Source organism: Orcinus orca, chromosome 3, assembly GCF_937001465.1.
Source record: "Orcinus orca chromosome 3, mOrcOrc1.1, whole genome shotgun sequence".
In the NCBI taxonomy this organism is placed as follows: Eukaryota; Metazoa; Chordata; class Mammalia; order Artiodactyla; family Delphinidae; genus Orcinus; species Orcinus orca.
In genome coordinates this window covers 10440043-10453381 of record NC_064561.1, presented here as the reverse complement: position 1 = coordinate 10453381, position 13339 = coordinate 10440043, and the positions used below count along the sequence as shown (strand labels likewise).

Sequence of the window (13339 nt, the reverse complement as noted above, 5' to 3'; positions counted from 1 at the left end):
TTGCTGGGCTTCCCTGGTGGCGCAGTAGTTGAGAGTCCGCCTGCCGATGCAGGGGACATGGGTTCGTGCCCTGGTCCGGGAAGATCCCACATGCCGTGGAGCGGCTAGGCCCGTGAGCCATGGCTGCTGAGCCTGCACATCCGGAGCCTGTGCTCCGCGATGGGAGAGGCCACAACAGTGAGAGGCCCGCGTACCGCAAAAAAAAAAAAAAACAAAAAAAAAAAACCTGATTGCTACTGGGAAAAAAAAAAAAATCACTTTATTCAGTGCAATGTCTTAGCTTCCAACCATTCTATGGGACCTCTGGCCCTGGTGACCTGGGGCACTGGAGTAAGATGAAGCCAAGATAGGACCATCCTAATAAGCCTGAACAGTGTCTGACTGTCCTCCATCTTTCAATTAGTTGCAGGTATAGAAATTATTATTCTACCACAGGGATTTTCAACCTCGGTACTGTTAAAATTTGGGGCCACATAATTCTTGGAGGGGGGCGACGGGTACTGCCCTACGCATTGTAGGATGTTTAGCAGCATCTGTGGCCTTATCCACCACATGCCAGCAGCTTCCACCACTCTTACATCCCATTCAAAAAAGTAAAAAGGTCTTCCCTCGTGGTGCAGTGGTTAAGAATCCGCCTGCCAATGCAGGTGACAAGGGTACGAACCCCGGCCTGGGAAGATCCCACATGCCGCGGAGCAGCTAAGCTGGTGTGCCACAACTACTGAGCCTGCACTCTAGAGCCTGCATGCCACAACTACTGAAGCCCGCACGCCTAGAGCCTGTGCTCTGCAACAAGAGAAGCCACTGCAGTGAGAAGCCTGTGCACCACAACGAAGAGTAGCCCCTGCTCACCACAACTAGATTTCTCTAGTTGCGTGCAGCAACAAAGACCCAATGCAGCCAAAAATAAATAAATTAAGAAAAAAAAAAAGCAAAATAATAGGGAACTCCCTGGCGGTCCAGTGGTTAGGACTAGACCCTGGTCAAGGAACTAAGATCCTGAAAACTGCGCAGCGCAGCCAAGGAAAAAAAAAAAAAAAAACTCCAAATATCGCCAAATATCCCTTAGGGACAAAATCACTCTTGAATGAGAACCACTGATTTACCACGACTCAGAACAATCAATGAAAGGGAAATGAAGGGGAAAAAAAAAGTAAGGGTTAGACCCTAGTTTTCCTAAGGCCCAAAAGAGAACGGACCTAAAATACTGGTCTCTAGACAGAAGAGTCCTTGCATGGAGAAGGAGGCCATAGGTCTGGAACAGACCATCAACGGACATTTGTTGAATAAACAGATGAACAAATCTTAGTGACCGAAGCGCCAGAGAACAAGAATCTTATCTGTTCATTGGTTGCCTGGGTAATAATGGGGAAGGATTACAAAGGGACATGAGGAAACTTTGGGGGGATCACCACTTTGACTGTGACAATGGTTTCACAAGTGTACATATAGGTCAAAACTTATCAAATTGTATGTTAAGAATGTGCAGCTTCTTATATGTCAATTGTATCTATATAAAGCTATTCTCCCTCATTTGAAATTCTTGCAGTATAAACACTGGCCTTGTGGCAACTGTAAAAATAGGTACCATTTCTTCCCTTTCCTGTACCCATGTCCCTTCTGTGTAATTCTGAGGACCCTTCCACACTGGGCTGACTCATGTGACTGCACTGGGCGATGGGGTGCAGGCAAACATGACACATGCAGGGGCTTGAAAAGCACCCTGCAGAGTGGAGCTTGCGCTCTTCTGGAACCCTCTGGCCTCATGTGTACAGGCCCCATCTAGACTACTGGGGGATGAGACCGGAGTGAAGGGCAAGTAACCAAACCAGCAGCCAACTGCAAGCACATGGTGAGCCCAGCTAAGAACAGCCCAAATTGTCAAGCAACAGAATTGTAAACGAAGTAAGTGGTGGTTGTTTTAAACCACGGTGTTTGAGGTAGTTTATTATGCAGCAAATATGAACAGGCCCCCTTCATTCCATTCTCTAAGGAGCATGCACAGGCTACCGTTCTTCCTACGCAGCAAATCGCATCAAATGCCAATGGATTTCCATCAACTTCAACTAACATTTAAATTGAGATTGATAAAGTCCTGATGTACATGTGTAAGTGTTATATAATGTCCCATGTTATCTCTTCAGCTTTATCTCCTACTTCAAAGATTGTCCTTTTACATGTCAGAGAATGTTATATGTGTTTTTCTGTGCTTTTGCACTCAGGATTGACATGCTGATTCAAATCTGATCCTGAACACTATAAATAAGCCTTCTACACGTAGCTTGCATCATCTCTTCAACATGGCTTTCCTTGAACTTCCAAAGTTCAGCATCCCTCCTCGGGGCCTCGTTAATGGATTACCAGGCTATACTAACTATCTCATTTGTTGTTTATATCTGTCTCTCCTCCTAGATCTTTACTCCTTTAAGGACAGTACCATGTCTTTCTTCCCAAAGCCTAGTCCAGTGTAAGGCACTTAACTGATATTCACTGGTTCCCTAGAGAGGAAAAACTCCTGAGTGGAGTGGAGTTACCCAAACATTACATAAGACAGAGCTGCTTCCTGCTGGAGAGGCCCCAACAAATGAAAGCCACAGCGAGACAAGAAGACCGGGTAGGAGTATAATTACAAGTTCTCTCCAGAGAGACTGTGTAAGGTATCACGTCTGTCCCAAGAACTGGCAGAACAGTGCAATGAGATGCAAGAGCTCTGAGCCACTTAGGTGGCGATGGGAATTCAGTTTCCTTCTGCCCTGTTACTTGACATGATGGAGGAACTGGGTTGAGGGAGCAGCTGTGCTAGGTTCCCAGGGCTCCTAACTAAAGAAAGAGTCATATTTTACTCAATGCTGAGAGAAAGTGCTCTTCTCCCCTTGGGCTTGGCCTCTAGGGTACATTTTTTTTTTCAAATGTAGGCAAGAGCCAGTCAATAATTGCTATTTCTTCACTAATGAGCTGAGGAAAACTTTTGATCTGCAGAACACTCGCCACCTTCACTCACAGATGTGCAACTGCCCCCCACCAAGCACCCAAAGACCTGCATGGAGCACTGCAAGTGGACAGGGTGCAGGGACTTCAGGAAGACAAACGGAAGATGGAAGCCCTGTGACCTGCCCCCCTGACATAATGCACTATAAGCCCAACTGATCTATCAGGTGGTACCAGCATGAAAGGTACTGCAGTTGACAGATGAAGTGAGGCTGAACAGACAGCACTCAATAAATGGTCCCAGTTTCCAGCTGATAAGTTGACTCATTTCACCTGTGTCTTCTCAGGTGCATGACTAACTGACAGTGGTGTGTAGAAGACGGCAATTGATCTATGTTACAGTATTCAAATCTGCCTTCTTCTTGGGTAAGGTAGAGAAACTTTTTTAGATATCACAAATATTAAGTCAGAAGGATTGTCAAAGGCCTGAGGCTGGAACTTGTCTTTAGGAAGCAGATTTATTTATCTACTTAGATTCTCAAGGCGTAACTGAGTACTTTTTAAAAAAATCAGCTTTTATTCTGAATTCATAAAAGTAGCAGTGGGCTAAAGACAAATATAAAGGAACGCACGTAGCTTAAACTGAAGGGAAAGGATTTTCCTGGGCTCGTGTAGAACAAAGGACTACAGTTTAAAGAATTGCTAGTCTTAAGCTCCTATTTAAAGAGTCTCTAGGGAGTTCCCTGGTGGCCTAGTGGTTAGGATTCCAGGCTTTCACTCCTGCAGCCCGGGGTTCAATCCCCGGTCAGGGAACTGAGATCCCACAAGCCGCACAGCATGGCCAAAAGATAAAAATTAAAGTTAAACAAACCCAAATAAATTTGAAAGGCTGCAAAAATAAGTAAATAAATAAAATTTAAAAAAGAGTCTCTAGAAGAACCCAAGAACAGGGAAGATAAAAATAAGGACACTGGAGGATACTTTAGCCTCTGACACAATAGCTACACAATCAGCAAACATAGGCTAACTTCTAGCTAGAAAAATATTAAGCACATTAAAGGACTATCTACTGCAGTTCACTTTACCCAACACATCATGTCAAGATTTCAACAAAAAAACTGCGAGCCGTATTAAAAGGCAAGGAAAAAAGAAAAGAAACAGTCTAAAACAAGAAAGCAAGCATCAGAACCAGACTCAGTTATGGCAGAGATTTTGGAATTACCAGACTGGGAATTTTAATTAACTGTGGTTAATATGGTATGGGTTCTAATGGATAAAGGGAATATGTAAGAACAAATGGGTAATGTAAGCAGAGATATGGAAACTTTAAGAAAGAATCAAGGACTTCCCTGGTGGCTCAGTGGTTAAGAATCTGCCTGCCAATGCAGGGGACACGGGTGCAAGCCCTGGTCCGGGAAGATCCCACATGCCATGGAATAGCTAAGCCCATGCTCCACAACTACTGAGCCTGCACTCTAGAGCCTGTGCAACTACTGAGCCTGCATGCCACAACTACTGAAGCCCGCGCACCTAGAGCCCGTGCTCCGCAGCAAGAGAAGCCACCGCAATGAGAAGCCCATGCACTGCAACGAAGAGTAGCCCCCGCTCGCCGCAACTAGAGAAAGCCCGCGCACAGCAACGAAGACCCAATGCAGCCAAAAATAAATAAGTTAAAATTTAAATTAAAAAAAAGAAAGAATCAAAGGAAATGCTAAAAATAAAAAACACTATATCAGAAATGAAGAATGCTATCAAAGGATGGGCTCAATAGACTGGATGTGGCTGAAGAAAGAATGATCAGTGAGCTTGAAGATACAGCAGTGAAACTTTCAAAACTGAAATGCAAAGAAAAATATGAAAAGAAAAACAATATCCAAGAACTGCAGGACAATTTACAAAAGGTGTAAATGCATATAATGGGAATACCAGAAGGAGAAGAATGAGAGAAAAGAACAGAATATTTAAAGTAATAACGGATGAGAATTTTCCAAAATTAATGACAGATAGCAAACCACCACAGATACAGGAAACTAAGAGATCATCAATACAAACGGGATCAATAGAAAAAAGGAAAAAAAAAAGCCTAGATCTAGGCATATTATATTCAAATTGCAGAATAACCAACATAAAATAAACCTAGACTTTACTAACAAAAACAAAAAGGGTTCTTGTACCTGGATACTTTTTTTTTTTTTTTTGTGGTACGCGGGCCTCTCACTGCTGTGGCCTCTCCCGTTGTGGAGCACAGGCTCTGGACACGCAGGCTCAGCGGCCACGGCTCACGGGCCCAGTCGCTCTGTGGCACGTGGGATCCTCCCGGACCAGGGCACGAACCTGTGTCCCCTGCATCGGCAGGCGGACTCTCAACCACTGCGCCACCAGAGAAGCCCTATACCTGGATATTTAAAAACCTTATTAACTCCTAAGTGAAAGTAAAAATACAAACTGAAATTACAGAACTGTAAAGAAATGATGATAATCAAAACTACATATTAGAATCTATGGGATGCATTCAAATCAGTGAGCAGAGGAAAATTCACTGCACAAAACACTTGTGAATGAAATGAAAGATTAAGAATAAATTAATTACTATTAAGGAAAAAAAACCTAGAAAAAGAAAAATAAACCAAAAGAAAGCATAAGGAAGTAGTGGAGATAAAAGCAGAAATTAATGAGGAAGAGACTTCCCTGGTGGTCCAGTGGGTAAGATTCCACACTCCCATTGCAGGGGGCCCAGGTTCGATCCCTGGTCGGGGAACTAAGATCTCACCTGCATGCCGCAACTAAGAAGTCCGCATGTCACAACTAAAGATCCTGCATGCTGCAACTAAGACCCGGTACAGCCTAAATAAATAAGAAGAAATTAATTCCATTTTTTTCAAAAAAACAAATAAACCACTAGCTTATTTGATGCACTAAATGAGAAAGCAAATATAGAAAAAATAAGAGGTGATGACCATTGAATCAAAAAATATTTTTAAAATCATATAACCACTTTGCTGACCTCTATGTTAAATGAACAATTTCCTAGGAAAATACAGATTACCAGTGCTGACTCCATTCAGGTTAGAAAGCTTAAAACAGACTAATTTCCATTAAAGAAATAAAGTTCCTAAGAAAACAAACCACTAAAAAGCACTCCACCCCGATGGTTTCACAAAGAATTCTACCAAATCTTCTAAAAACCACATAGTCTTAATGCTGTACAAATTATTCCAGAGCATTGAAAAGGAGGCAAAAATTCCTAATTCCTCTCAGGAAGCAGCCATAATACTAATACCCAAACCAGACAGACAGTACTAAGAAACCACACATCAATTATTCATGAATACCAATGCAAAATTCTAAACAAAATACTAGCAAACAGAATCCAACAACACATTAAGAAAATAATATACCATGGCCAATAAAATTCATTCTAGGGACACAAAATCTGTTGAGTATTGAGAAATTTATTAATATCATATACTATATTGATAAATCAGAGGAAGAGAATCACAATCCTCCTCATTGATCTTCAGAAAAACTTGCACAAAATACAATACCCATTCATAGTAAAACATTCAAGAACACAGGATACTTTCTCAATATGATAAAATATACAGTTGACCCCTGAACAACATAGGTTTGAACTGCATGGGTCCACTTATACATGGATTTTTTTTTCTCAAAAATTATGTACTACAATACTATATAATCTGCAACTGAATCCTTGGATGTGGAACCATGGATATGGAGGGCAAACAGTAAAGTTATACATGGATTTTCTGTGTGGAGGGTCGGTGTCCCTAACCCCCACGTTGTTCAAGGGTCAACTGTACACCTTAGTTCTAAAGAACATTTATCTTAATGAATGGAAAAACAATAGGGGCATTACCTCTAGAACAAGGCAAGAATGCCCTCTATTATCATACTAGAGGTACTAGCCAATGCAATCAGACAATCAAAAACAATAAGAGGCATTAAGAGTTGATAAACAAGCAAAGCTCACTCAGTTTGCAGATGATACGGTAGTATACCTGGAAAATCCCAGAAAATAAATAATAAAATGAACTCAAAAAATGAAAGAATTCAGTGAAGTATCAAATTATAAAATCAAGACACAAAATTAATAGCTCTCATATACAGAAACTGTGAAGAGAAAACATAATGGTAGAGAAAATTTAATTTACAATGTAATATTAAATACTTAGGGAAAACCTAACAAGAATGTAGAAAACTTTTACTAAGCAAATTCTTAAACATTCCTGACATACACTAAAGTAGACTTGAACTAATCGGAAGACATCCCCTGTTCTTGGATAAGATGACAACATTATAGAGATATTAATTCCCCCAAGTTAATTTATAAGTTATAAATTCAAGGCAAAGCCAATAAAAATACCAACAAGCTAATTTTATGGAGTTGGACAAGATAATAGACAAGTACATATACCTCCCTCCCCGCACACACACATGCATACAAGAATACCTAGAAAAACACTTAAAAAGAAAAACCATGAGGGGGAACTAGTCCATCCAGACATTGAAACTTATTATAAAGCCTCTGATTTATAATTTAAACACTGTGGCATGGTGTGTGAACAAACAGACCAATAGAATAGAATAAAGTCCAAATTTAGACCCAAGACATATGGAATTCAGTATATGACAAAGGTGAAAAATCCCTAGGGTAAAGATGTACTTTTAAAATAAATGATGCTGGGTTAATATGGAAAAAAAAAAAACTTAATCCTCCCTCACACAATAACACAAAAAAATCAATTCCAAGGGGTAGATCTAAATGTGTATACTAAAACAATAAAACCTATAGAAAAAAATGTGAAACATCTTCTTGCCTTCAGGGTAGGTAAATGTTTCTTACACAGGAACAGAAGAATGATGCCCATAAAGATTAGATGACATTCGGTATGTCTGGTGTTGTGTTGTGCATTTGCTTTGTGTCTGTGTGGGAAATGGTGAGGTATTATTAATATTATGGTCCCCTACCTCCAAGATCAATTCCAAAAATAATTTTATTAATCCTAAGACTGTAACTGTGGAAATAAAATGGCTTTTCAGTCCTGTGTTGCCAAAAAAAAAAAAATTAGGTGACATTAAAATCAAGAACTCATTTAATCAGAAGACACCAATTAAAACACTGAAGAGATAAGCCAGAGTGGGAAAAATTACTTGCAAAACATATCCAGCCATAGGGCCCACATCTGGAATATATAAATCAGTAAGAAAAAGGCAGGCAACTTTAGTATCATCTGATCCAACTCCATAAAATAGCCTGTTGAAAAACAAATTTGTACAACCACTTTGGAAAATTGGCATCATCTATGAAATATGCATCCCATGTGATCCAGTGATTTCAGTCCAGGGTATACACCCAAGAGAAATATATGCACTTATGCACTATCAGAAATACTAAAATATGCTCACAGCAGCATTATTTACAATAGCCCCAAGCTGAAAAGACAAATGTCCATCAACACAAACTGCTTAAATAAATGGAATATTCAAACAATGGAACCCAATAAAATGTATTACTATCTAGAGGTCCTCACAAAAATACTGGGCAAATTAAGACAGACACTAAAGAACGTATACTGTGTGGCTCCATTTGCATAGGGTTCAAAAACAAAAATCCAAGCCATGTTGTCAGAGTTAGAATATTAGTCACTTGTGAGGGGTAAGGAAAGGTTTGTTATGTGGACAAAGCGAGAAGGGGTTATCAGAAATGAGAGTAAAACATTTTTCTTGCCTGTTTACACGGATGTGTTCATGTGATAATTTAGCTGTATGAGTTAAGCACTTTTCTGCATTTCAGTAAAACCTGTTTTAAATGTTACCACACAGGTGTCATTACACAAACACTGCAGAAACAACTGTGGACTTTACAACCCAGCAATTTCACACTCCTGGAATAACTCAGCAACGCTCCAGAAGGCATGTACACAATTTCTTAAACCAGCATTGTTCCTAACTGGGAAAAGTGGAAATAGTCCAGCAACTAACTGTACATCAGCACTAGTTAAACGAATTGTGGGATGAAAATACAAAAGAAACTACAGCCACATTCAACGTGACTCTAAAAACACCCCTACTACTAATAATCTGGACCCTGTTACATTTAACTTGAACTTTGCAATGACCTTCTAACAGGTTTCTGTTTGCATCTTGTCCCTCTATTTAGCCTATCAACCCATAAGCCACTATGTTCCTCTAAAAACAGAAATTGAATGGCTGTCACTTCTCTGTCCAAAATCCTCCACTGACTTTCCACACTGAGAAAGAAAGGCAAAGTCCTTCCAGTTAACCCACAAGATGCTGCAGTGAACAGGACCTCAATCCAGCTCTGACCTCAACACCTTCTGCAATTCCCAAGCTTGCCTGACTCCAGTCACACTGGCCCCTCTGTCCCAAGCAAAATTCTTTTTCATGACCTTTGAACTGCCGAGGGTGCTCTTCCCCACATTACAGCATGGTGCACACTGGCAGCGAATTTACATCTCTACTCAAATGTCCCCTTAAACGAAAGGCGTTCACTATCCATCCAATAGTTCCACTGAACCCCCGCATCCCTCTCATCATCAGCATGCTTAAATTTCCCAGCACTGAACTGACCACCACCTGATATACAATATATTTACTCATTTGTTTATCACGTGCCTTAATCCCAAGTAGAATGTGATCACCATGAAGGCAAAAATCCTGACTCACTGCTATAGATTCAGGGCACCAAACAGGGCCTGACATAAGAGAGTATGGACTCAAAACACAGACACTACTACTTGTTAATGAGCTGACCTCACACGAGCACCCTTAAACTTCCTTGCCTCAGACTGCCCATATGCAAAAGGGAGTTACTGGTGGTACCTACTTCTTAGAGCTTTTGTGAAAACTAATACACTTATTTCAACACAAGTCAAGAAGTAATGTTTAAGTACATCAGGGATTTGAAATACAATTTAAAAACATGGTTTAAGGATTTTTAAAACCCATATCCAACAACTAAAAGTATAAGTAGATTATACCCACACATGTAGCAGCTCTCCAACCTCACTAATGACCAGATGTATGGGTTACAGATAGCATCCAGCTGGGTACAGTGGAACCCTCCTGCCACCAATAAAACAATTATTAAATAGATTAAACAATCAAATATCCAAAGTAGCTTAAACCAATAATCAGTTTTCTTTTTTCTCATGTAATAGGAAGTCTGGAAACAACAAATCCAGGACTATTGCAGACACTCAAAGAAGCCACGGGGGAAGCCAGGATCATTGTGATTTTTCTGCAGTTATCTCCCCCTTCAGCCTGTGGCTTGCATCCTCACGGTCATAAGATGCACCTTTAACACAAGATACTGAATCTCTTTTCAAGGTAAGAAGTAATGAGAAGAGCAAGGAAAAAAAAATGTAGAGAAGAATCTAGACAAGAATGACTCTTTTTCAAAAGCTTTTTTACAGCCCATACAGTGATATGTGCTTATTTGTCAATGGCCAGGCTGTGAACATGGACTGTACTAGCTGCAGGAAAACCTGTAAGAGATTTTTAAAAATAGCACACCTTACTAATCAGACAAAACTTGGACTTTCTTGATATAAAAGAATATGAGATACTGAAGGAGCAACTATATGTTACTCTTGGCTGGATGGGAGGCCAAAAACATTCCAAAGGATCAATCTGATGAAGACATCCTGCTCTGATCACAACTGTATTTGAATTAGATACTTGTAACAAACAGGTACTAAAAATACCCACATGTTACACAGCATATAACACTATTCTAAAAAATTCCATCGGTCAAGTAAGTTGTCCAAAAGGAAATGAAGACATATCGAGAATGAAATTCTAGTAAAAATACTATATACAAACCTTCTGTGATGGGGCATAAGGGTTATTTGGAAGAGCATAATCTTAAAATTAAAGACTTAAAAATTCATGAGCTGGGGTCCACTTTCATGATGAAAGACTGATAAGTGCAATTCCACATTTACTAAGAAATCCCACTGGGGATTCAAGTGACAGGGCTGTGGATAAAATTATCTCCACATAGGGATTGTCTGCAGTGTGGGTTCTCATGTGTTTCCTGAAAGAATTACACAGATTATAATTTTGAAGTTTTAAATAGAAATTTCTCCTAGTGTGAGTACCCACGTGTTTCATTAAAAAATGGAGGGATTGTTGGCTAAGGTTTCTCAACCTCAACAATACTGACATTTTGGGGCACATAATTTCTCTCTCTTGGGGGAAGCCTCCTGTCCACTGCAGGATATTTAACAGCATCCCCGATGTTTCCCAAAACATGCCAGTGGCACCTTCCCAGCTTTGACAACCAAAAATGTCTCCAGACATTGCCAAGTGTCTCCCGGGGAGCAAAGTTATCCCCAGTTGAGAACCACTGCTGTAGACCAAGGACTGGCAATTTTTTTCTGTAAAGGGCCAGACAGTATTTTAAACTTTGTCGGGCACACATGATCTCTGGCACATATTTTTCTTCTTAAAAATGCAACAAATATTCTCAGCTTGCCAGCTGTACAAAAACAGACAGCTGGCCATAGTTTGCCCACCCATTACCGACTTTCCCATGGTCCTTATTTCATAGGTTTTTCTCTTCAGTGTGATTTCTCTCATGAGGAATACAGTGAGACCAGGAAAGGTCTGTCCAGTCTTGGAATTTACAGAGATCCTCCCTGGTGGGCTTACTCTTGTGCCAAGGAGGTACAAGGTGATGCTAAAGTCATTTTGACATTAAATATCAGACTAGGGTTTCTCCCCCTAAGTTCTCGTTTGTTGAGAGCTAAACGTACACTGACGGCTTCTTCACACCACAAACACATGTTTTCTCAACTATCTTGAGTTTTCACACTATCTCCAAAGTGATGTGGAAAAACCCAAGTCTTTCCACAGTTATTACACAAATTGGATTTCTCCCAAGTTAACACATATTCTTTTGTGCCCAGTGAGATGAGTTCATCAAGGCTTCCTGCCTTCCTTACACCTGCCAGGTCTGCGCTCTCATGTTTCTCTTTAAAGAGATGTGTTACTGGAGCCTTTTCCACACTGATGATGTGAACAGCTTCTCTCCCCGGTGTGTCTTCACGTGACTCCTGAGGGATGAGTGATCACTGAAGGCTTTCCCGCAGACCAGGCACTCGTAGGGCTTCTCCCCAGTGTGTATCCTCCGGTGCACATTAAGGTTCGAGCAGATGCTAAAGGCTTTCCCACAGTGATCACACTCATAAGGCTTCTCTCCTGTGTGACTCCTCATGTGTGTCTTAAGGGTCGACTGGTTTCTGAAGGCCCTCCCACACTGTCTGCATTCAACATGCTTCTTTACGAGATGAATGCTCATGTGCCTCCTCCGCGATAAATAATCACCAAAGACCTTACCGCAGGTGGCACACTCGTAGCGCCTCTCTTGAGTGTGTATTTTTCTGTGCGCAGTTAGGTTGGAGCTTGCACTGAAGGCTTTCCCACAGAGATCGCACCCATACGGTTTCTCTCCAGTGTGGGAATTCATGTGCGTCTTAAGGATGGACTGGTTTCTGAAGGCTTTCCCACACTGTCTACATTCAACAGGTTTCTTTACAATGTGAATTCTCATGTGTTTTCTCCGTGAGAGGAGGTCCCCAAAGGATTTCCCGCACTCTTTACACTCGTATGTTTTCTCTACCATGTGGTTCTTCTTGTGCAAGTTAAAGTTGGACTTCCATCGGAAAGCTTTTCCACACTGTGTGCATTCGTAGGGTTTCTCTCCAGTGTGGTTCCTGACATGCTCTTTGAGATGTGAGGGATGCTGGAAAGCTTTCCCACAGTCGTGACATTCGTAGGGTCTCTCTCCAGTGTGTGTTCTTCTGTGTGCAATGAGATGGCAGCTCCTGCCATATGCCTTCCCACATTCATCACACTTATAAGGTCTCTCCCCAGTGTGAACTCTCATGTGTATCTTCAGTGAGGAGAGGGTTCGGAATGCATTTCCACACTGACTGCAGTCAAAGGGCTTCTCTGTGAGGTGAGTTCTTGCATGACTCCTAAGAGCTGAGGGGTCATTGAAAGCTTTCCCACAGGCATTGCACTCATAGGGTTTCTCCCCAGTGTGTATTCTCCTGTGCCGTGTAAGGGAAGCACTCGTGGTGAAGGCTTTTTGGCACTGATGACATTCATGCATTTTCCTCCCATTGTAAATGTTCACATGTTGGGTTACATGAGATCTGTTCTTGAAAGTCACCCCACAGTCCCGGCGGTGATAAGGCCTCTTGCTAGTGTGCCTTCCCATTTGCTGAGTAAGATGAGCACCCATGCTGAAGACGTCAAACAGGTTAGCATATTCACTGGATTTCTCTCCAAGCCGACTGCTTTCCTGTTGATGAAGAGAGAGGGTTGACTCAGGCATTTCCCATATTCATTAAATTCCTTA

At 41.1% G+C, this 13339-nt stretch overlaps 1 protein-coding gene across 3 annotated transcripts in view; it reads right to left on the bottom strand.

The window, feature by feature from the left end:
* Positions 1–6364: 6364 nt before the first annotated feature.
* Positions 6365–13339, bottom strand: part of ZNF317 (zinc finger protein 317) — a 28636-nt gene continuing 21661 nt past the window's right edge. For all 3 annotated transcript variants that reach the window (XM_033401345.2, XM_049707118.1, XM_049707119.1), the window contains one exon: positions 6365–13282. In XM_033401345.2, coding sequence (XP_033257236.1) covers positions 11963–13282 — 1320 coding nt within the window. In that variant the 3' untranslated portion in view covers positions 6365–11962. The remainder of the gene's footprint in view (positions 13283–13339) is intronic.